Raw genomic sequence first — 24,623 nt, 5'->3', positions numbered from 1 at the left:
ATCTGCTGGGATTTTCCACACAACCATCTCTAGAGTTTACAGAGGATGGTCTGAACAAGGGAAAATATCCAGTGAGAGGAAGTTCCCTGAGAGAAAATGCCTTGCTGATGTCAAAAGGCCAGAGGAGAATGGCCAGACTGCAATTGCCTTTAGCTACAACAATGGTGTGATCACTAGCCAAGCCATGCAGAAGACACACAAAGCATTGAACTTTGAAGGAGATACGCTACAGCAGCAAAAGATCACATCAGGTGGGACTCCTGTCAGCTAAGAACAGCAAACTGAGGCTACATCATATCTGGACAAAGATGGAAAAACATTGCCTGGTCTGAAGAGTTTTTATTTCTGTGTTAACACTCAGATAGAAGGGTCAGAAAGTAGCATAAAAAAGATGAAAGCACAGATTTAAAAACTGCCTTTTTTTCTACGGTACAGTGTGCTGCTTGTGTAATAGTGTGGGGCATATTTAACCACACCCTACCTGAATATAATTGCCAACCATGTCCACCCCTTTATGACCACAGTGTACCCAAGTGCAAAAGTAAAATGGCCGGTGAGTATATTTGTTTAAATATAAATTGTATTTGCACTAATTTGTACAAGGATGGAACAATGTAACCATTTATAGATCGAGCAACCTTATAACGCCCGTCCCTAGATTGAATTACCTTTCCAAAGAAAATTATAGGTAAGTGGTAAACACTGTTGGCTCATTTGCCTCATTGCGGCTGGTTGGCTGGGACCTCTATGTGGAGCTTGCACGTGCTCTGGTTTCCTCCAGCAGTCCAACTGGGAGGAAATTAGTTAAATGGTGATTCTAAATTAGCCCTGTGTACCCTGGATAGGGGCCGGGATAGGCTCCAAACCCACCGCTATCCTGCTAAGAAAAGTGATGCTTTGGACTGTATGTATGCATTAACTAAATAAAGGGTTTAAAGGAGATAAACATCCTTCAAACCTGCATTATCCTAAAGACTGGCCTTCTGCTTATAATCAACGAAATCTAAAACCTCAACAGGAAAGTTCAGTGTAGATGAGTCCACTTTTTTATAACATGAGCTATATAAGGAAAAAATAATAGCTGATCTAAGGTCGCATGAGACAACTGCATTCAGGACTTGAGTTATATCTGCTTATACAAATAGTTGGAGGTTGCAGGTTGGCGCTTAACGTCAGCCCGATATTTTTGAGCGTACAGCGCCCTCTGGTGTTCAGAAGATTTAGCTACAACATAACACCAGTGAAGGTGACTTAACGTAGAGGAAAAAGTTTGTTAGACGGGAGAGAATAAATATAAGAATATTTCAGGACAGGGTTTGTGCAGATTTGATTTTAAAGAACTCGGTTTCTCTTTTTTGTATTATATTCCAAAAACCATTCCTGGGTCGTAAACAGTTCAAAACTGTTGGGGTTGGTGTTTATTTATCCCGGATCATGAAAGACTCCTGAAATAAGGAAGTGGACTCACCTTAGATCAGCACGCCAGAGGTGAGGGAGTGGCTACCTGCCCCTTCTGCTCGACTAACAGTGCGAGAGGCGAACTGACGTGCCCAGGGCTCTCCGGGAGGAATTGTACTCTCCATAAAGCTTTTATTCTCAGGGAAGTTCAATCAGAATCAGGTAAGACTCAAAGATTAACTCGTGTTTATGTTTCTGTGAGCACAGGGGTTTCCAGATACTGCTGAACAAACCATTATGATTAATCCGAGTGTTTGCCATAGGCCCAAATGTACTGTACAAGTTAATAAAAGACTGATTGACCAACATTTATACGATCTCACAAGCATGCAAATCCAGAATTTGTTTTGTTCATTTTCATTCTTTAAACTATCCACAAACGTGAGTTTTACAATATTTTCTTTGACTGATAGGAAAGAGAAAAAAATGTGAGGCTTGTGCAAGTGTGTTTTCAGGATAAGCAGCTGAGTGTCACGGCAGATTGTGGAGTCCTAGCTGCTGTTTTTTCACATAGAAAGAAAACTTTGTTCATTATCAAAGCATGTCTGTGCAGGTGAGGCCCGCCGCATTCCAGTGCCTGGGGTCATGACGTTGCAATATGCAGACCCTCAGCACAAATGTGTTTAGCGAGTAAGCCTGCCTGAGTGCCTGCCTGCGCTGTGTTTCCACCAGGAACAGAGGTTACACAATAACTGCTGTAGTTTTATCATCTCTACAGGAGAGCAATTAACTTTTTTTTTACTGTCAGATATCAAGAGTAAGATTTGTTTCTAATATATATACACACACATAGTAAAAAAGGTAGGTAAGATAGGTAACATAATGACCGGTGAGAGTTTTCCGATACCAATTCCCAGAAACACCATGTGATGAGACTTGTCCAAGGAATGGATGTTACTGTCAAGTGTGCATGTCATGACAGATTTTGGGAAACACAGTGTCTTCCATATACACAGCTGTCTGGCTGCTGCTGCTGCTTTAGAAAGAAACCCGAGAGGCTGTCAGAGGACGTGCAAAATAGAAAGCCTAACTAATATCAATACTAGATTTTTTTATTTTATAACTTTTCACTTAGGCCCAAATAAATGTCAGTAAAAGTGAAGGATTCAGTCATTTGACTGAAAAACAAAATAACCCTATCAGAGAGTTGCAGAAATTTCAGGAGCGGGCAAATCAACAGCCTGGTACATTCTTAAAAAACAATGAATGCACTGGCCACCTCAGCAACACCAAAAGGCCTGCAAGTCCACAGAAGATGACTAATGTGTGTGATGACAGGATTATTTCCATGGTTAAGACAAACAACTTCACAACATCTAAAGAAGACAAGAACACACTCAGGGAGATAGGTGTATCATTGTCAGTATCTACCATGGAGGCGTCTGCATGAATGTAAATATAGAGAGTTTGCAACAAGGTGCAAACCGACAAGTTATTCAAGGCAGTGAAATGGGATATTCTGCAACGGGCAAGTCAGTCAACCGAGCATGCTTTTCATTTATTAAAAGAAAAGATGACAAGCATCTCTCAGCAGTAATTTAAAACATATGGTCATATCTTTAAATACATGTTTGCTTTAATGCAGGAGTCATTTAGATGGATGCTGAATAGGAAAGTTTACAGCTAAAAGGAGAGGTTGAATGTAGTGAACAAACTTTAAATTACTGCAAATTATACACTTGAAAACTTGAACTTTGTTCAAGAAAGGCAGTGACTAAACTCAAGATCGTGAAATAAAAGCATCAAATATTTCATATGAGGATTGGTATCTGGGTGCTGCTCCCTGAGCCTGGTTCTGCTGAACGGTTCTTCCTGTTAAAAGGGAGTTTTTCCTCCCCACTGTCACTAACTGCTCGCTCAGACAGGCTTTTTTGATTGCTGTTTCCCCCCCCCCTGTTTTTTTCAGGGTCTTTACTTTGCAGTATAACGTGCCTTGAGTTAACTGTCCCTGTGATTGGTGCAAAATAAATAACACTGAACCGAACAGCAACTACTGATATAATACTTACTAATGAACAATTAATTAAGGACTAAAAACCTACCATTATTTTTTCACAATTATATAAAACAGATCACTTCACAAGCTTGAACAAAGATGTTTAATCCTTAAAACAATGAAGAGAGACTGTTTTTATTTCAAGCAACTAACTGATTAATGAACTTGGAGTTGCAGCTTAAGTGTAACTGGTCTCACTCTGATGGGAGCTTTCCAAATAGAGTAAAGTTTTATATGCAAGCTTAAACTTAGCAAAAAGCCAGGTCATGGAAAAAAGTAAGTTTTCACATAATAAATAAAGGATAAAAAATAATCAAAAGAACCTTACAGTGTGTTAGACATTCCCCAGCTGCGTGTTGGTGGCCATTATTTCTCTGAGACCTACTGCATTGCAGAATCAGTTTAGCGTTTCTGTACACCCTCCCCTGTCCTCTAAGTGCAGCCTTGTTTAAAGTTTCTGCCTTGCCACTCATTTTCTTGTGGAATTTCCTTCTCATTTATCAGCGTCCATACGCCCTCCTCAGTTGATGCTGTTTTCATTAGATCCCAGCAGAATAATAGCGGAGACATACAGCAGTAACTCCTCTAGATAATTGTCTGCGGTAATGAATATTTCCACTTATTGTCCCGCTGAGGCCTCTGTTGTGGATGAGTGTTGAAAGAGTTAGTTCACTCCAGCTCGCTCTCAGTTTGTGTTAAAAAAAAAAAACTCCCTGGAGAGAACAGTCGTTACCATAACAACTCAAGTGCCAGCATGACAGTGTGTGAGTGGCAACAACGCGTGTGCCTGGCAAGTGTCACTTTTGTTCACTTATGAACCAAAAAACTAAAAAAAAACAGTGTTTTTACAGACAATCAGAAGAAAAGACTTCATGGTTGTCTGTGATTTTGTGATTTTACTTGGGGATTTTTAAAAAGTGTGTGTTTGTGTGTGTGTGTGTGTTGACTTTTTTTGAGAGCTCATTCTGCCTGACATTACTGTCCTTCTCTAGAATTGGATGGCTCTTTTCTTATAATCAAGAGAGCTCACTGCCATTAAAACACAGGACCTTACTTTGAGGTATCTGAACGTTATTTCTAAATGTATTAATTCATCATTGATATATTAATCTAATCTATCTGATTGTAAAATGAGCAAAGAAAGGCAACAAATCTAACCTGCCATTTTGTGGGAAATTATTTTTGTTAATGATTGAATTGAGACTTGTTTTCTTCATTACTTTCATCACAATAATTCAAAAACCTAAAAAAAGCATAGTTTTTTTTACCATCAGTCTGAAAGTCAGAAGGAAGTAATCTGCAGTTACGTAAGAGGAACTGAAATCATTAAAAAGCGATAAATTGGTCTATCTGAGTGACACAAGTGCTCAGTTGACTATATTTGTGTGTTGTCAGGTTTTTGTTTCTTTTTATTAATTGTGACTCACCGCCAACAAACAAAAGGTTTTTGTTAACGCTCGCCTCTTTCCAGAAATAGTTTGCTTGGCTTTTAAAGCCAGTCTTTATACTTGGTAAGAAGCCCAGTTTAAACAGGGACCTGTCCATGTCTGTGCCTCGTTGTTCCTGATTTGTGTGTTGAAGTGTTAAAAACTAAATCTAGTCTCACACGCTTGCCCAACAGCGTGTTTAAGACCTTACGACAACCAGTGGTCTTGTTTCGATGATTTTTTTTTCTGTCTTGTTGTTGCTGTTGTTGTGGTTGTTGTTGACCCTATGACGTCAAACCCTTCATGGTATACTGTGTAATAAGCCTTATGCAAATATTTTGTCACAAAGGATTTTGCAATGGTGTTTGGCCATTTGTAGCAGTATGTAAGGTTTAGGTTTACTGAGAGCAATCAGTGGAATCCACATGTTCAGTCCATGGATGCTTTTTCTTGGAAGTAATTTTAAACTTCACTCTGTCTCCTGGAACCCCTCTTTCAGGCTGCCCACACCCAGGTGATGGTGTAACATGCTGCCTTTGCTTCACACTCCTCTTCTCTTTTTCTTTTCTACACATACACACGCACACACACACATACACTCTTACACACAAACACACCCACTCAGCCCTGCTGGGGAATTCATGGCCTCAGGCTAACAAACACAGTCGAAAAGCAGCAGAAAGCCCTGAAAGAATTAACGCTGCTCGGCTCCCTCACGGACTAACAGCGTGGAGTTTCATTTGTACGGAAACACCTCATGACAGACAGAAGACACTTTTCCGATCGACAGTATTGTGAGGTACGCATGTTGCAGCTAGTTTCTTTTGCTCTGTTTGCTGAGCCTTCAGTTTCTGATTGGTCAGGCAGAATAAGACGGTAAGAGCTTCTGTGCATTTATTTATTTAGTTTTTGTTCACACGGTAATTCCTGCCTTTATCTGTGTCACGTAACCTGTTTGGTCACAGGGTGTACAGCACCCTTGCTTTTCAGAACAGTGAGCAAATTATCGTCTAATTCCAAAAGTGTTTTTATAGCTGTTATTTTATCACAGCCATAAGAACTGTTAAAATCTCAGATCACCAAATGGTCAGTGCAGAATCTCCTGTTGCTCGAATGCATTTAAAAATATTCCTATCTGCTCTTGGAGGATAGATAAATATTCCTACATGAAAAAGAAAGGATTTTATTTTATTTTTATCATTGCATGTGGTTTTAACAAACCATAATTTTAATTCAGGACAGCACAGCGGTGCAGTGTTTGGGACTGATGCCTCACACCAAGAAGGTCTCAGATTTGAATCCGCCGACCGGCTGGTACTTTTCTGTGTGCAGTTTACCTGTTCCTCTTGCTCTCTCAAGGTACACTGTGGATTTCTTCCAGTCCCAAAATGCTTGTTAGGTCAATTGGCGATCCTAGATTAGGGGGGAATATGAGCATGACTGGTTGTCTGTCTTGGTGTGTTAGTCATGTGACAGCTGAAAAAAGCTGCAGTGGCTTCAAAACCATTAAAATTGGTTTAAGAAAAAAACACTAAAAAATGAATTAAGATTTAGTTAAATGTTATGTATATAGTCTATGCCAATCTCGTGAGCAAATCATAGTATGAGACTTAAAGCCCTTACTAGATTTAAACAAACATATATAAAACATTAACAATTATTATGAAGGAGGGGTCTTTATTGATTTTTAGTATTTTGGATTTAGAATGACAGGTCTGCATGCTCAACGTAATGCTGAACCAGGAGGCAGTTAGCGTATCTTATCAGTTTTGGTGGTAGGCAGATTTTGAGTCATTGTACCAAACAGAGCATCACTGGTGCTGGGTTTTTGGGTCTGAATCTGACACCTTTGAGTCTGTGCCACCATCTATTCAGCTGAGATGTGTGCTATGCTAAATGTGCTGCAGAAAATGCACATTATAGAGTCTGGCCTGCTGTGTCAGACAACTGCAATATTTCCAAATTACTACAAGTATTTTTGATGTAAAAGGTTTTTACATCTGAAATCAAAAGACAACTTATACGGCAAAACTGATAGTTTTGTGACAGGCCAATATATAGCTCTAAAGGTAAGCTAACTGCCTGCTAGCTATAGCATACTGGACATAAATGAGAAGAAACAGAATTCCTAGAATTTCAAATGACTAAGTTATCCTTTAATAAAACTCAAAGAAGCCAGTTTCTTATACTTAAAAACGACTCAACAGTCGCTCCATTACTGAAGTACTATGTCAGACCTCCTTTTGCCTTCAGAATTGCCTTAATTCTTCATGGTATAGATTCAGCAAAATTCTGGAAATGTTCTTCAGAGATTTTGGTCCATGTTGACAGAATAGCATCACACAGCAGCTACATATATTATTTTTTTGTCTAAAGAGTATACCAATGTATGCATACCAAGCTTATGCATAACCTTGGTATTCATACCAACAGTTGTGTTAAAAACATTGCTACATTCCCCCGGTGAGCTAGTAGTCTCTGCAGTTGGACCGCAAATGGCATTTAACACCAAATTAATAGAAAGTTTAACTACAAAGTTTATAATGACCATAAACACGAGATTAAAAATGTATGTTTGAACAAAGCAACATGAATTATGTTATTCTTTTGCCTGACAGATTTTCTGTGTAGGTTCTCAGTGATCCAGGTCATGGTTAGCCTAAGGACCTTGGAAAGAAAGCAACTGGACCTCTAACTTTCGTGACAGTGTTTCACCTGTCTTACTTTGATATACTCTTTGAACTCTTATCCAAAAGACGGCTCATTCAGCTCTGAAACCAAATGGTCAGGAGCTCCAGGTATTTAAACCCTTAAGAGGGTCCAAGCTCCATAAGAGGGTTGTTGACCCACTATGAATCATGTGCGTCATCACATGAGGCAATGTATGAAAAAACATGTGGGTTATTACCACCAGAGGTTTCACATGAAATCGCTCTGAGACCTCGCCTTACTCTATCACGCGACCTATTGAGGTCACCTGACACAAGATGTGAGTTGGGGTTTTAAGCTTCTGGGAAGTCATTTTAAAACTGCATTGTAGGTGGCTGAGAGGTGTCGTAAGCAACCTCCTCTTTTCAGTCATGGTCGTTCATGGTGGGTTGTGGTGTGTTCCCCACAAGGGGAGCTAGGATGTTGGCAAGGAGCTTGGAAATGTTGTAGGTGGTTGAGTTTATACTGCTAACTAACTTTATACTTCTAAAAATGTCCTCTTAAGGGACTCTCCACTATTTTGGTTTTAGAACTTCCACAGCATGTCTTTTATCCTGTCTTCCTTCTCTCACCCCAACCGGTCGCGCCAGATGGCCACTCCTCCCTGAGCCTGGTTCTTCTGGAGGTTTCTTCCTGTTAAAAGGGAGTTTTTCCTTCCCACTGTCGCCAAAGTGCTTGCTCATAGGGGGTCATATGATTGTTGGATTTTTCTCTGTATGTGTTTACTTTAGAATATAAAGCGCATTGAGGCGACTGTTGTTGTGATTTGGTGCTGTATAAATGGAATTGAATTGAATTCAATTGAATTGAACTGAGGCAGCCTCTTGGATGAAAGGTCAAATGTCTCCACAAAGTCGAAGAAATCCAGTCACTTGGATGAACTGGTAGTTAACAGGTGGCAAAAGGAATGCTGTTAATAGAGAAACAGCGTTTAGTAGCAAAATATTATGGAGATGAAAATGCAAAGAATTCAATATTTCATTGTACATTTTTGTTGCATGTTTGTGAATGGCTGCTCTCAAAACGGTTTGAGAGCAGCGATTAGTTTTACTCCAAAACCTTGCAGGTCCTCACTTGAAATCTGGTTGAGAAAGAATGTAATCTGGATATCTCAGAAAAAATGATATGAATCATAGCAGCCACATGGCAAAAGATCACAGCTTCAAAGTGAAGCATCGCACGACTGTAGTAGTATAATGAAGCAACTCACAGAACAGTGTGTCCTTTTCTTTTGAAGAAATTATTATCACTCAGTTCTTCCAGTTAAACCTTTTGTTTACCCAGATGTCCCATCTAAAATAAAAAAGCACCATGCATATAAAGTATCGTTTTTCTTTTCTCTGTTTAAAGGATGATTTTGATGTGATGATGCCAACCCAGCTTTGACAATGTATGAGGTGATGTCCGGTGACACCCTGTCCTGGAAGGTGCCCAGTCCACGACAAAATGAAACAGAGGCTGGCCCTGAAGAACAATTCTCTGGGGATGGTGGACCTGTCAAAATCCTTAAAGTGTGCTTCAGCACCAACAACAACCTGGGCAAGAATTTCAAGCTGGTGAAATGTGACAACTCCTGGCAAATTAGGGTGAGAATGTAGCCCAGAAAATATGGGGAAGAGAATTTCATTGTCAAAAAAGACGAAAAGGGAAGTGCCAAATCGTGTTTCCGCCACTTAATGTTATAATTTTATCGCTATTACATATTTAAACGAGTTTAAACCAGAAATTTCAATAAACTGAAGGATGACCAAAAATCTTTTCAAAAAGTATTTTTTAAACTTCTTTTTTTCTCCTTCAGGCTATCATTCGTTCAATTCTGGTCAGCGGGCGTTTAGGGCCAAACGTTCAACACGCAGGATGCTATGGCCTCATGCTAAAGCACCTGAAGTCAGAAGAACTTCACTGGCTCCATCCAGACCTGACTGTCGGAGAGGTGGAGAAGCGCTATGAGAGCAATCATCTGGAAGCCGAGTGGAGGTACTGATGGACTATTAGGATATTAATCTTGTAATTAACATATGTACTTTTTGTAAGCTTTATTGTATTGAGTTTTATTTGTAAGCTGATATCTATATTTTCCTTTCGAGCACAGATATGACCTTCGTATCAGATACATTCCTGTGAATTTTGTGGAAAAATTCAAAGATGACAGATCGACCTTTGTGTATTTTTACCAACAGGTAACTGTATTTGTTATCCTGTCATAAAAGCTTCCTGCCTCTATTGTACTTGTTGTTGTTTAACTGATATCCTGTGCATCATTTTAGCAAATCTCGTGTAGAGTGTGTTACTTTAGTTGCTTAAGCCTAGCCAAATTTGCTGCTGCCTTTGCAAGTCGCTTTGCAACCTAACTCTACTAAAGAAGCCTGTTGTCATTGATGACAGATTGGGTTGGTGCTGCAAAGTCAAGTAAAAATCACTCTAGGTGGAAATGGTTTTCTTTTGATTTAAAGAGTCCTGACTGACTTTGTTTGAAGTTCTATTTAGAATTTTATTGTTGGTATTCGCATAAAACTCAAATTTTTGACATGTTATTATAGGTGCGTAGTGATTACATGCAGTATCATGCCAGTAAAGTCAGTGACGGGATGGCATTGCAGCTTGGTTGTTTGGAGATCAGGTGAGTCACTGCATTCCTTACCTCGCTGTGAGTGTGAGGTGACTGAACTGGGTGTATTTACTGTACACTTTCCAATTGTCTCCCTCTTGCAGGCTCTTTCATAACTTAACCCGTGTTGCTGTGCTTTGTATTTAATAGAATGATCAAAAGCTATAGAATACTTAAACTGCTATTTTTATTAATCATTTTGTATCTTTATTCTCACTCTGTTTTCACAGGCGGTTCTACAAAGACATGAATGCAAAAGGTCTTGAAAAGAAATCTAACTTTGAGCTGCTAGAGTAAGTTTTTACTTTCTGTACACTACAAAGAGTTATCGCTCTAATATTACATTAAGGGCTTTTAAATCCAGTTTAACTGGTGTTGTTTAATTACGTTACCCTAAAAGTGACCCTTCATGGGTTGTGAACCCTCAGCTTCAAAACATGATTAAAAATGCCTTGAATTAAACTAAAGACCATTTTTTAAATATTAAATCAGAATCAGAATACCTCATTAATCCCTAGGGAAATTATGTAATACTAAGCAAAAGACAAAGAAAAAACGTCACAGCATGAAGGAAAATCAGGACCAATTCAAACAGGCTGCATACCGGTTGATGCAAGCTCAATATAAAATTTAAATGACATGATGATGATTTAAAAAGCCGATACATTATTATATATTACATTTATTTATTTCTTTGAGACACCCTAAATATGTGTAGCTATTTATTGTTCCTTACCAAAAAGCTTTAACCGAAATTTTTATTTATATTTATTGGCCATTATAAATGCCAGTACCAACAGTTTGACAAACAGCTAACATCAGCAATAGATTGCCTTTCAAGCTCTAGAGTATGTTTTTAATTCTGAATATTCTTCTAAGGTTTTTTGTTTGTTTTACCAATTTAGAAAAGAAGTTGGCCTGGACCTTTTCTTTCCACAGCAACTGATTAACAGCATGAAGGTAAATTTCTCTAAACGTGACTTAGTGTGTCCTACCTAAACAGGCACCCACAATTTATGAGACTTCCTTTGCAAATTAATATTGAGTCACTATTGTGCAAAAGTGCAAGTTTTACCATTTTCAAATCTCTGTGGCTGTGATCCAGCCTAGGCCCCTGCGGAAGATGATTCAGCAAACATTTCAGCAATTTGCAACACTCAAGGAGGATGACTGCATGATCAAGTTTTTTGAGACGCTTAAAGATTTCGTCAGCTACGATGAAGAGGCCTTCCCTTGTGAACTAGTGGTGAGCAGGAACATGATGTTCATCTGGAGCAATGAATCATGTCTTATTCATAAATAACAAAATAGACCTCGTTAAGCTTGTCCAGAACTCCAAGATCTGTAGATTTACTGTTTGAGGTATTAATGTTTCAAATGTTTTTATTTGTGAATAGCAAGGCTGGAGTCTGTCTGTGGAGCTGGTCGTCGGTGGGAGAGGAATTCGCCAACGCACACAGAAGGATTCAGCTGTAAGCGTGATTAAGATTTTGTTAATCTTGCACACAGGTTTAACTTCATAATTTAATCATTGCATTCATTCCTTTTGTGTGGCAGGCTGTGTTTTTAGCTGACTTCAAACAAATTAAGAAAGTACAATGCATATCGCAGAACGATGGCAAGGCTCTCCTAAATCTTGACATAGAGGGCGCGAAGCAAGTAAGTGTAATATTCCTCCCTATAGTTTGAAATATTAGGGAATGTCACTCAATAGCTTCCTTTGTTAGGTACACCTCGTTGGTATTTGATTGGACTGTCTTTTCTCTTCAGCACTCCCTCGAGTCTTTGTGGCACAGATTTGGGAAGGTGCTGGAAACATTGCTCAGAGATTTTGATCCATATTAACATCACAAAGTTAATGCAGATTTGTCGGGTGCACATTCATGATGTGAATCTCGCATTTCACTGCTCTAGTGGATTAAGATCTGAGGCCATTTAGTACAGTGAACTCATTGCTATGTTTAAGAAAGCAGTGAGCTTTGTGACATGTTGTGTTTCATCAGAAGATGGGTACACTGTGGTCAGAAAGGCATGGGCATGGTTAGCAAATGTGTTGGGTGTTGAAACTATGTTCAGCTGGTGCTAGATCAACATGTACCAAGAAAAGTTTCCCCCACACAATTACAGCATCACCAGCAGCATGAACAAGGCAGGATACATTTATGCTTTTATGTGTTTTAGACCGAATTCTGACCCCCACTAAGCAAATGTTGCAGCAACATTAAAGATTCATTAAACAAGTATTTTTTCCTATCTTATGTTGTCCAGTTTTGGTGAGCTTGTGTGAATTGTAGCCTCAGCACATAGTGTGGTCTCCTGCTGTTGTAGCCCATCTGCTTTAAGGTTCGATGTCTTGTGCATTCAACACCTACTTGTGCCGTTCTATCAACTCGAACTCTGGTGATTTCCTTCTGACTTCTAGCGTCAACCAGGCATTTTCGTCCAGAGAACTGCTGCTCATTGGATATTTTCTCTGTTTGGACCACTCTCTGTAAAGTTCAGTGTGTAAAATACTCAGACCAGCACGCTGAGCACCAACAGCCATGTTGGTTGGCTGATGAGTTATTGGTATTTTCTAAACTGGCCATTCAGTCTATGTATTTTTGTGACATGCCATTGTGTCCTCATTGATAGCGTCTGACCATCAATGTGGCCACGGTCGCTACGGCTGAGAACATGATTGATCTTATTGACGGGTACTGCCGCTTGGAAAACAACACAGATGAAAGTGTTATCCACCGACCAAATAGAGGTGTGTAAGATTTATCTATTAAATAAAGGGCAACATATTGTTTTTAAAGATTGACCATTGTCTTAAAAGCTGTTTGAAATATATTCTTAAAAGTCAATCTGGATTCTCATTACTACTTCCTATCCTAGATGCCAATGCAAGAACCTCCCTACCTGAAATTCCTACTGGGTAAGTGGCTGTTTTACTGACTTATGCAGTCAGTGCTCTAATTTGAACATTTCTGACTTTGGCTTTCCCCCATTTTGTCTTTTCCTTGGAGCAGCAGAGAGACGAGCTCGCTCAGACACAGTATGGGTGAGCTCAGAATTTTAACAACCTATGCTGTACACTTTTTAATAGTTAAAAACCAAATTCCTTTTAATAGTGACGTTATTATGAAGACAATAAAAATGAGATCTTTTGCATTTTTAGGTTCAGATATCTACTGTGAGATTGATGAAAGGCCAAAATCAGGTTCGGAAAAGTCTATATTCAATTCTGTTACAGGATCATACCTGTGAAAACTCACTTTTTAATGTTCACTGTTACTGTTGCTCTGCAGTTGTGAAATACGGCATCGACCGAAATGACATTGTTCTCGGCCGAATCCTCGGCGAGGGTTTTTTTGGGGAAGTCTACGACGGAGTATACAAAAAAGCTGTAAGTTTAAAGGGTTTAAGCGCGGTGTGTTACAGAGCATCTATAAAATACATGATTGCATTAGAAATAAATGGCAGCACGCAAAGTGAATGTGCAGTAACATGTGTTTAATTGGACAGAATGGTGAAAGAGTTAATGTGGCAGTGAAAACCTGCAAAGACTGTTCACCTGACGTGATGGAAAAATTCATGAGTGAAGCAGGTACGCAGAGAAAAAGATTTCTAAAACAGCTGCTACGTTCACCACAACTGTGCCAGCAGTAACTGACAGAGTTGTCCTGATAAGTTGTGATGTTTGTGTTTGTCAGTAATCATGAAGAACCTCGACCATCCCCACATCGTCAGACTGATTGGAATCATAGAGGAGAATCCCGTGTGGATTGTCATGGAGCTTTATCAGTATGGGGAGGTTAGTCCTCATTTCCTGATTGGTTATAGAAAATATGCATTTAATATATGTTCTTTTTTCTTTTTAAACTAGTGTAGCTTCTGGATGCCACAGCAGATGTCGCACATGTGAATTCCTGACTGATTAAACGCATTATTGACTTTCTTGCAGCTGGGACACTACCTGGTTCAAAACAAAGAAAAGCTGACAAATACAACCTTAGTGCTGTTCAGCCTGCAGATCTGCAAAGCTCTCGTCTACCTCGGAGGGGTTAACATGGTACACAGGTACATTTTTTTCTCTTCTTAATTAAAAAATGAATGCTTTTATTCAACAGAAAGGTTACAGTGTTATAAGCTCTGCCTCCTTTGAGCATAAATGATCATGGTCTGACATAAAAGTAGCACCAGCTTAGGCGGGTATTTCAGATATCCTTGTCCCCAGCATCACTTTCCAGTTCCTCCTGGGGAATCCCGAGGAGTTTCCAGTCCAGGAGGGATTATATATCTCGACTCTCGACAGTCGAGATATATAATCCCTCCTGTGGCTTCTGGGTCTACTCGAGGGTCTGCTTCTAAAATGTAATCCACACTTTCAGCTTAAGAATTACAGCCATTTTTACACATAGTCCTCCATTTCCAGAGGTTCAAGTAGTGACAAGCAGTTTGATGGCCAGGTGAGGCATGCTTCTTTGTTAATTCATGGCAAACAAAGCGGACATAATATCTCAAGTTGATTCAAAGAGTTGGATTTGTATTGTTGGGTTTTCTCCCTCAAGGCATCCTACTCAGTCGCCTTTTGATTGAAAGTGGGTGCCACGCAGGCAACACAGTTGGTCTGCAACTATTTGCAATCGGTCCACCAGCTAAAAAATTGAATGCAGCCTTTTTTCCTAGTTGCAAGGAGAGGAGCCTACCGTCGTATTTTAACTCTAGTGTGACTGAGTGATGAAGTCGTCACATTTTGGAAAAACCTTTTATTTAATCTTAAAACATTGAAATGAGGAAAGTTGTACTGAAACAGCAGAACACCATGTTCCATTGAGTTGTGTCTGCAGACTGTTTAAGTGCACAATTTCAGGTTTTAACATGCATTATTTACATTTCCCCTGAATCTTGCCTACATTATCCACCTGTACCAACATAAATATCAACCTTTCGTCCAATCCTGTCCGCTCACAGAGACATAGCAGTTCGGAATATATTAGTCGCCAGTCCGGACTGTGTGAAGCTTGGAGACTTTGGTCTATCGAGGTACATAGAGGATGAAGAATACTACAAAGGTAAAAGAGACACTCATGAACTAACACAAATGTTTCATGCAATAAACATAAAATATCAGCTAGATTTATAAAATACTTTAACTGTAAACGCTTCTGTTATGTTTTTCCTACATTTTGATCTTGTTCACATTATTGTTTTAAGTCATGTACGTAATAATTTTGACCACAATTTTAGATTAAAGGATCTACACAGTTAAACCACAGTCTGTTATGTCTCCTTGTCAATAGAAAAATAAAAGAATATTTAAAACAAATACACAAATTAATCAACTTATTTGGAAAAACCATGGCTTTGACTATCTTGACTATAATGCAGTGTGCTAATTTCTTTGCAGCATCTGTGACCCGATTACCAATCAAGTGGATGGCCCCAGAATCCATTAATTTCAGGCGTTTTACCTCAGCTAGTGATGTGTGGATGTTTGGTGAGCTTGTTACGCATTTACCTTCAACAGCACGGTGACATTTTGAGGGTTTGGTGCACAAGAGACTAAGAAACACTCACACATAGAAAAAGGTCAGGTTACTGGTTAATAATCAACCGAAACAAGGGCTACACAGTTTTATGACGAGGCAGGGATTATTTAAGATGATATGGCTCTACATTACAGATAACGTGCACACAAACACACATAACAGTGGACTGTTATTCTTCCTTTCTTTGTTTTGCTTTTTTAGCTCAAACACTGATGGTTTACATGGGGGAATTTTAAGCCTCAGAAGGCTCAATATCCCAACCTAACAGCCTTTCATGTGTATTTACTCCTAGTGCTTTTACAAAAGTACTGAAACACTGGCATCCTCTGACCTTTGAGGCCTAAGAGAGTGAGGAATTACCTTTATGATGCCTGACTATTTGATATCCTCCCCTAAGGTAAATCAGTTTTTCTAAAACATAAACAAACACAAGGCCCAGGCCTTGTGACCCTGAATAAGCCTGACAAAGACTCCAATCTGGCCCACTGGACGACTTTGGAAAATGTGAAGCAGGGCATAAATTTTAGCCTTTTCCTTCCTACTGATAAAGACCATGGCCATTCACACTAAACCAATGCAAATAAGTAATAGAGTTCCTGCTTTTTCATTATATGCTATAAAATTTATGATTTTTACAGCTCGTCCCCGGAAAAAAAAAGATATATCCTGTTAATTGATTTTAAAAAAGTTACGTTTTCCAATTCCAGGTCAGTCTGTGCAGTTTTCTGTAATTTTCACATTTATCTCTTACAATTTAAGCCCAAAGCAGCCATATAATGACTAAAAACTGATAGGTGCTGTTGAAATTGCACTTCTTTTTCATGATTAAATATATTAGAGATTAAATGTGTAGTTAAATATCTTTACAATGACAGAAAAGGGAGTTTCTCTCATCCGGCCCACTTAAGATCAAACTGGGCTGTATGTGGCCAACAATGTAAAATGAATTTGTTCTGCACTGTGTGTTTTCATGCACTGAATTCAACCATACTTATGATTTCCATTATGGATTTTTAAGCATGAACTAAACACTATTATTGACCCAGATCTGTAATATTTTCTCACAAAATACATCTTATTTAGTTCATGTATTTCTTTTTGCAACAGTGACTGATACAACTGTGGACATAAAGTGGACTGAAGGCTGATATAGCTAAAATAAAGCTATAGGATATGCATTAAAAACATGAGATATATTACCATACCATAATTTATTTATATATCACTTTATTATAGCACTATATTAGGTAGATTCTGACCCAACAGCTGCTTCCTGTCGGAGAGCCATGGATTGTTTTTAAGTACAAGAATGAAATATTCTATTTTACACGGCTTATTGTAAAATAAAGCAAAATAAAGCTTTTTGAGCTTCATCTGGTGGAAAAATAACTTTTTTGAAAACTGCAATTAATGAAAATAATCAAAAACATGAATAATGAATAGTTATAATTATTACTAACTCCATTACCAAGCACCACAATGACTGCTTCAGGTGGCATTTGTTTGTCTTTGTTTGCTATTGTCAATGCGTTTAATTTCATCCTTATTGCCTGATATTTTCTATTTGTAGTCTATTACACAATCTGAAAATGAATAATGAACTGGAGGGTGAACATTCCCAAGCTTATTTTTGTTTCTGTGTTGTTTTCTAGCTGTGTGTATGTGGGAGATAATGAGTGGTGGACAGCAGCCGTTTTTCTGGCTTGAGAACAGAGCTGTGATCAACCAGCTGGAGCAAGGCATCAGACTGCCCAAACCAGATAACTGCCCTCCTGCCCTCTACTCACTCATGACCCGCTGCTGGTCCTACGACCCCAGTGAAAGACCCAGTTTCACTGAGTTGGTTATGAAGATCAGGTAATTCTTTATGCATTATTAAAAGAAGTGATTATGAAGAATACAAATGGATTGAGATCCTTTAATTAAGGCTTGGTCAGTGGGCCCAATCTTTCTCAGTTGAAGTTTGTGATTATCTGCATAAGCAGATATTGGCCTCATAGTGCTATGTTAAAAAAAAGGTTTATTTTACTCATTTCTAGTTTCATATTTCTATTCTTGACTCCACTAGAGAAGTTTTTTTTTTTAAATTTTATATTCTTGTAGCCCATCACTTTAGCCATTAACTGAAGCAATCATTGGCTTCTGATTGGCTACAAGTTTGTAGTAGTCTGAATCTTGAGCAATTGGCTCATAGGGATTACATGATGATGACATCATGATTAATATGAGAATATATCCTGTCTATATACATGTGATGGAAAATAAGGAAAACCATCAACCCTTTACTGTGTAGTTAGGTTCATAATCTGTTAGACAAAGACACCATCATACTTCTGAATTTTCAACAACAGTAAAACTGTTAAAATCCAAAGTTGTTGGATTTTAAATCAGACATAATTATTTCCATGGGTAAAAAAACAACTTTACATCATCTAACCAAGTCAAGAACACTGTTAGGGACGTGGGTGTATCACTGTCCCAGTCAAGAGACGTAGACCTCAGTGGAAATAGACAAGGTGCAAACCACTGGTTACACACATCTGTTTCCATGACTAGAACCACATCATAATCCAAAGCCTCACAACAGCTGTCAAACATGGTGGAGACAATGTTCTGGCATGGGCATCTGTGGTGGCCAGTGGAGCTCAGTCACTAGTGTTTATTAATGATATGACTGTTGATAGAAGAAGCAGGATGAACTGTGAAGTGTACAGACCTCAGATTCAGCCAAATGCTGCAAAACTAATCAGTAGGCAAATGGATTATGACCCAAAGCAAATTCAAATTCAAATTCAAATTTATTTGTCACGTACACAGTCATACACAGTACGATATGTAGTGAAATGCTTGGACAACTGCTCGTGACCTAAAGAAAACAAAAAAGGAAAAGGCTATGAATAAGAAAGGAAATAAATATGAAAAATTAAAAAGGGTAAATTTAACTAGGAAAGCATATGTTGGGTCTGTGTTTCCACAGGCCCCACTAGTTTAGAGACTTATTCCTCATGAAGAACACAAGACAAAACAGAACATCTTCAACCGGTCTTTAACTCGCTAACGAGGAAAGGCTTTGGTCAGAACCAGGCTATGGAGCTTAATGCTCCTCACCTATCTCTAGCCCAAGTCCTTCAAAGAGTAGCTTCCCTCGCAGCTATTTATTCCCATGATAGTTACAGTTTACACAATACAACACAACACAAGCACCTCCCACCGTAAAACCCCCCAATGGTTCTAAGATAAGGCACTGTGTGTGTGTGTGTGTGTGTGTGTGTGTGTGTGTGTGTGTGTGTGTGTGTGTGTGTGTGTGTGTGTGTGTGTGTGTGTGTGTGTGTGTGTGTGTGTGTGACCTCCTGCTCACCAGAAGGATCATAAAAGCAGGAAGCTTACAACACAAGAAACAGATCTTCCAGATAGAATGTATCTACAATAAAACCTCAGAGTGGCTGGAGAGGTGGTCAGGATCAGAGGAATCTCTTTGATCCTACTGCTTGAACTAAGACTTTACAAATTTAAGAAACACAGTGACAACATTCAACAATTTGACTTAACAGCATACTACAAAAACAACCCAAGTATTTCTCAAAACAAAAAGATTGGATATATTTTGTCTGTGGCCAAGTCAGTCAAAAGAGCATATTTTCAGTTACTGGAGATAAAAGTGAATACATAGCATCTCAAAGTAGGTTAAATAGCATTTTTTGATGTCCATGGGTTCTAAACTTCAGGCACTGACTGCAAAGGATTTTTACACAGCCCTTAAAAACATTATCTTTAACTTAGATAAAACAGTCCGATTATTTTTGAGTCTCTGAAAATAGAGGACACCGGATGAAATTGGCCGTAATTCTCAAAAGGGTCATGTAAAATCTGTGTAAAACTCTTTGAGTTAAAAGCTGAAAGTCTAGACTTAAATGCCAACTTGATGGTTTGATGTAAAACAATAACTGGGGTGGTGCATAAAAGGAAAATGACAAAAAATGTATCTTTGTCTCGCAAATTATGGACTTAGTTCTAATAATTCACTGGGTTTTCAGAGCTGGCTTGACACAAATAAAGTTGCTACATTATTTAGTGACTAACTGAAACTACACGTTAAGTTTTTGTGAACGCATTACAAAGGCATGATGTAAAATGTGTCTCAAATTTAACAGTGATGTCCACAAGATGGAGAAGGAGCAGGAAGCGGAGAGAGAGAGAGACAGAGTGCGTTCCACCAAATTTTTCGAGTCCAAGTTCAACATTGACCCCCCGCCTAAGGTATAAATTATTTTTAAGTTTACCTACTGCTCAGTCTTAAAATTTGGTTGTAACAAATGACATTTTTATAATCTTTTACATTTCCTGAAGCCTTCAAGAATGAAACCAGCCCGGTTTGGGAACACACTCAGTATTGGTCTGCACATTCAGGTACTTTTAAGCAACCTCTAGACACATCCTTTGAGGTAGCTTTAATTTTTTTCCATATATAAGTGTGTGTCTGTTTGTATCTGTGCAGCTCAATGAGGCTCTGTGTGCCAGCTCACCTGACCTAGCCAGCCCATGTGACTATCAGTCTCCTGTCGACTCCAGCAACACTCTCGCACTACCTGCCAAGTCGCCCCGGCGCCGCAGCATGGGGGTAAGAGACACTAAGCACTTCCTTTAAAGGTTTAGCTGCACAACCTACTAAAGCACTGTATTATACTGTGTCGAACGAGGATACTCATGCGATTGTTTTAGTAACATTGTAATTACACTTCTCCATCGTTGTACTTGTAGGAGAACGAGTTTTTCAGAGTGGAACGCAACACCGAGGAAGACGCCCAGCTCCTGTGGCAGAGGGAGAAACACCAGATACATGAAACGCTCCGCAAGCAGAAAGAGCAGATGATGGAGGATAAAAAGTGGCTGAAAAAGGAGGAGAGACTGCTGGTGGGGAACAGAGCATCCTTTACTTTTGTCAAACCCCTCTCTGTGTCTCTGTCCTCCTCTGGGTCCGAATGCAGTGTAGCTGTGAAGGCTACATGGAATGAGGCACCATTAAATAATACCAACCTACTTGTCCATCCAAAAAGCCCCACTAGTCTTAAATTGAATGTGCCCTTGATAACAGTTCCAAAGAGAGGGTCTATATCTCTGTTGTATGAAATGAACCTGCCTGTTTCTTTTCAGGACCCCATGGGACTAGAAGATACTGCCAATCCAGAGGTAGGTGTGCTCCTGTACAGAGTGTAATTTTAATTACAGGCAGTTTAGTGAATCAATTTAGTTACAATGGAGACATAATTTTTTTCAGATACCTAAAATACAAACAAAGTAAATTAAATGTAAAGTAAAGTAAATGTTTGGGGTTTTTTTTTTTACATTGTTGTCAGTCCAGTTGTGACTGTTTGTGATCACTGAAAAATGAGCTTCGTCATAGGTCACACTTCCTGCAGGGATCAGTATAAACCACTATTAGTCAACTTAGTTTAAATCTTTTATTAGATATTTTATTAAATAGACTTCAGGTGCATAAGTTTCTATCTATCATGCCATTGTCTGATGTACGGTGGCCCTGTGAGGCCAAACGGACTGTAAGAAAACACCAGCAATAAGAAAAGTGCTGCAAAACCACACAAAACACCCACGGAAATAGGAAAAACGGAAACGAAAAAACAGATTTCCAAAAGCACAAGGGAAGGTTTTCTGGGGAGACAATAACCCGACAGACCAGTTGCAGAAACCAAAATATGCTAGTGTGTTTTAATCTCATGATTAATGTATGGATTTTTAGGCTAATAATTAGGCTAACACACTTACCGCTCACCTTTTCTTTGCGATAGATCCTCCACTTCTTTTAAGAGTCTCCCAGCACAAATCTTAGCATAGTTTGGTTCCTGCAACTGGTCCGTCGGGTTATTGTCTCCCCAGAAAACCTTCCCTTGTGCGTTTGGAAATCAGTTTTTGCCTATTTATGTTTTCGTGTTTTCTATTTCTGTTTTCTTTTTCCTATTTCTGCTTTTTCTATTTCCGTTGTGTTTTGTGTGCTTTTGCAGCGTTTTTCTTATTGCTGGTGTTTTGCAGTCCATTTTGTTAGGTATGCTGGATTACACAGATGGATTACGTGGCAGAAACACACACGGACGCAAAAAAGTTTGTGATGCAAACTTTATATACACGAGTGGGGGGAATATTTACAAGGGAAGGGGCTATATACAGTGATGGATAAAAATGTGCCAGGAGATAAACACCGAGGAGATGAGACGGAGCCGAAGTATGCAGGTAGGCAGCAGACGGACCGGAGCTACCTGACAACAGGGAACAAAACAGAGCTTATGGCGTACCGTTGATAGCCGAACGTTAAACACAAGTGGACGGAGAGAGTTGGAGAGCTTACTTGACCACCCAAACCACAGCCGCTGCGGTGATCGCCGCCTGATGGTACGTAGCACTCCGTCGCGGATCCACAATAGCCAACACAAAACCCTAGGTAGGCAGGCAGGCGATGGAACAGGCTAAGACAAAGAGAAGCAGGCGAAACATGGATCCTTTAAAACATACAGCTCCACAGCGTAAAATCAACAGATGCAGCCTGTGCTGACTCATTACCACTTGTGACAGCGACAATACTCCGACACCAGACGTCCGTGACTCTGCTCCCTAAAAGCGCTCACTGATGACGTCCGATGCGTCGCAGGTGTGCTGGAATGCCATCAAGCCCCGCCTCGCCTACCTACAACCAAAAGGAAAACAAAACCCAAACAACAACAATACACCTACCCACCACCTCCTAACACATTTGGCCTCACAGGGCCACTGTACTAAACTACTATACTACAACTAAAGCTTTACTACATATTTGTATCACCAAAACTACTATAAAGGTCCAGAGCCGCATAAAATAAACACATGATATACGTTATTACATTTTTAATTATTATAATATTTATATATAAAGTGTTATTATAACCCTAGAAAATAATGTATGTTTGTGTCATTTGACTGTTATTTTCTTTGATGAGGCATCCACATGATATATCCTGCAAAGCCTTTCCCCTTTTTCTTAATTTGAAATATACATTTATGACAGGAAGTGTGTTATTTAAGAGTATTGTCACTTTAATTAAGCATTTAAAGTTTAACAGTATTAAAAGGCTAATTTATCAAGTCTAGATGATGTGCAGTGTTTAACAAATTAATTAGATGACCTGTCATAAAGAAAACATGCAAATATTTTAGAAATCTGTCAAAAAATTGTTAAAGCTGAAAGTGACATTCTATGTGCAAGTTTGAGGCAGCATACTGGACTTCCCTGAGGAGTCAAATTAATCAGGCATAACATTCAACCACTAAAATGAATTTTCCTGTTCATGAATAACTGACATCTTAATCAAAGAATAATAATGTCCCTTTAGAAACGAGCACCTCCCTGCTTTTTATGAAACAGTACATTTAAAAATTAATGGATAACGAGAATCATTTAATTTTAGCATTAAAAATATCAATTTGATTAAACACCTTGTTCACACTGGTGTAATAATCAATACAGAAACACAAAAAATGATTTTGGTAATTACCAATACCGTTAATTTAGGGCAGCAGGGGCATAAACCTAATACTGGGTTTTTAAGCGCTTTTCTCTGCTTAAACTAACCAGCTGATTGGTCTCATATAACTATCAGCAGCATCAATTATTATGATTACTTTTGTGCGTTGTTGTCAATACATAATGCGAGCTGTTGATTAGAAAGTGTAGAATTGTAAAAATTCCTCATCTCGTCCTCATGAGATCCTTCTTTTGTTCTTTTAGCCGGCTAACATCGAGATTGGTAAGCACTCAAAGCAATTCACAGATTCACATCTAAAATGATCTAAAGATGTTCCTTCGCTCCTTATGTATTTGATCTGCTATTTCTCCTCATCTGTCATATTTTTCATCTTTCTGCCATACAGCAGTGCCTGAGAAGCCGCCACGACTCACAGCAAAGGTAAGCAGATTTAGTTTTCTTAAAATTATTTTTAGGCCATAGAAAAACATCATTTAATTTAATAGCTTTGATTTTTGGATGAAAAATTATTCATAATTTGTCCTTTTTTTTGAACGGGCATCGATGCCACTGTTTTATCTAAGTAAGTGTCTTGTGATGTTATTTAGTATTTCAGTTCTTAAAACCTATTTACTCCTTTTTCAGCCTGCGCCCACAGCTGAGCTTGACCGCACAGATGACAAAGTATATCACTGCGTAATGGACTTGGTCAAAGTAGTCGTCCAGCTCAAGAATGACATCACTGGGCTGCAGCCAGAGCAATGCATTACCCATATCAAGGTACACTGAGACAAATGAACTGCTCTGCACTTCAGTGTTACAGTTTGTTGCTGCTTTAATGCCACATTTTGAAATGCAAAGACAAAGCTCCTGAGTCATTTCTGTATTGATTTCTGCCCACAGTCTGTTGGGATGGCATTAAGAGATTTAATTAGCAGTGTGGACGAGATACTGCCCACGTTACACGGGTCTGTGAGGACTGAGGTACAGTATGACAGCATTATTTTATTATTTCATTTCCTTTCTGTGCATTTTTATCCCTTTAAACACAAACAAAGCAAAAACTATACAACTATCCCTTTAAATCCCGAACCATGAAAAAATTGCCAGAAAATTCAATTTTCTTTTTAAAAATAGTGTTCGGTGAACCTCCTGACATAACAAAGAACATTAAATATGATTTTAAATATATGCATTTTGATTTATATAATATTTGCTACAAAACATTTTTTTCAGTTTATTTCTTGAAACTTTTTACTTTAAAAAAATCGCACTGATGTAGAAGTCACAAAAACTCATCAAATATGATACACTTGCCTTTAAAGTTTACATTTTTGGAGGGGGACACCCAGAATCCATATTTTTGCATCACAAAAGTAC

General features: G+C 38.8%; 1 protein-coding gene and 1 long non-coding RNA gene across 4 annotated transcripts in view; one reads left to right on the top strand and one right to left on the bottom strand.

The window, feature by feature from the left end:
- Window positions 1–1,278: 1,278 nt before the first annotated feature.
- ptk2bb (protein tyrosine kinase 2 beta, b) overlaps window positions 1,279–24,623 on the top strand; it is a 24,172-nt gene continuing 827 nt past the window's right edge. Inside the window, exons 1-30 of one of the 3 annotated variants that reach the window (XM_082505685.1) lie at window positions 1,279–1,620; window positions 8,941–9,176; window positions 9,389–9,567; window positions 9,683–9,770; window positions 10,131–10,210; window positions 10,429–10,491; window positions 11,104–11,158; window positions 11,304–11,444; window positions 11,596–11,670; window positions 11,756–11,857; window positions 12,833–12,950; window positions 13,079–13,118; window positions 13,213–13,244; window positions 13,362–13,403; window positions 13,492–13,589; window positions 13,709–13,790; window positions 13,897–13,997; window positions 14,148–14,263; window positions 15,158–15,258; window positions 15,594–15,683; window positions 17,388–17,592; window positions 19,887–19,992; window positions 20,083–20,142; window positions 20,231–20,353; window positions 20,494–20,646; window positions 20,887–20,922; window positions 23,507–23,525; window positions 23,650–23,684; window positions 23,889–24,023; window positions 24,147–24,227. In XM_082505685.1, the coding sequence (XP_082361811.1) occupies window positions 8,979–9,176; window positions 9,389–9,567; window positions 9,683–9,770; window positions 10,131–10,210; window positions 10,429–10,491; window positions 11,104–11,158; window positions 11,304–11,444; window positions 11,596–11,670; window positions 11,756–11,857; window positions 12,833–12,950; window positions 13,079–13,118; window positions 13,213–13,244; window positions 13,362–13,403; window positions 13,492–13,589; window positions 13,709–13,790; window positions 13,897–13,997; window positions 14,148–14,263; window positions 15,158–15,258; window positions 15,594–15,683; window positions 17,388–17,592; window positions 19,887–19,992; window positions 20,083–20,142; window positions 20,231–20,353; window positions 20,494–20,646; window positions 20,887–20,922; window positions 23,507–23,525; window positions 23,650–23,684; window positions 23,889–24,023; window positions 24,147–24,227 (2,754 nt within the window). In that variant the 5' untranslated portion in view covers window positions 1,279–1,620; window positions 8,941–8,978. Of the gene's footprint in view, window positions 1,621–5,540; window positions 5,758–8,940; window positions 9,177–9,388; window positions 9,568–9,682; window positions 9,771–10,130; window positions 10,211–10,428; window positions 10,492–11,103; window positions 11,159–11,303; window positions 11,445–11,595; window positions 11,671–11,755; window positions 11,858–12,832; window positions 12,951–13,078; window positions 13,119–13,212; window positions 13,245–13,361; window positions 13,404–13,491; window positions 13,590–13,708; window positions 13,791–13,896; window positions 13,998–14,147; window positions 14,264–15,157; window positions 15,259–15,593; window positions 15,684–17,387; window positions 17,593–19,886; window positions 19,993–20,082; window positions 20,143–20,230; window positions 20,354–20,493; window positions 20,647–20,886; window positions 20,923–23,506; window positions 23,526–23,649; window positions 23,685–23,888; window positions 24,024–24,146; window positions 24,228–24,623 lie in introns of those variants that run through there. The other 2 variants (XM_082505686.1, XM_082505687.1) reach the window with 2 other exon arrangements.
- LOC309689353 lies at window positions 21,851–23,499 on the bottom strand. The gene is made up of 2 exons (XR_014271340.1): window positions 22,306–23,499; window positions 21,851–22,211 (listed from the first exon to the last, which is right to left on the bottom strand). It is a non-coding gene; the product is annotated as an uncharacterized lncRNA (long non-coding RNA).

Source organism: Aulonocara stuartgranti (genome assembly GCF_965226115.1).
Source record: "Aulonocara stuartgranti genome assembly, chromosome: 15".
Lineage (NCBI taxonomy): Eukaryota > Metazoa > Chordata > Actinopteri > Cichliformes > Cichlidae > Aulonocara > Aulonocara stuartgranti.
The sequence above is the reverse complement of the archived record's forward strand: the minus strand, read 5'-3'. Positions and strand labels throughout refer to the sequence as shown.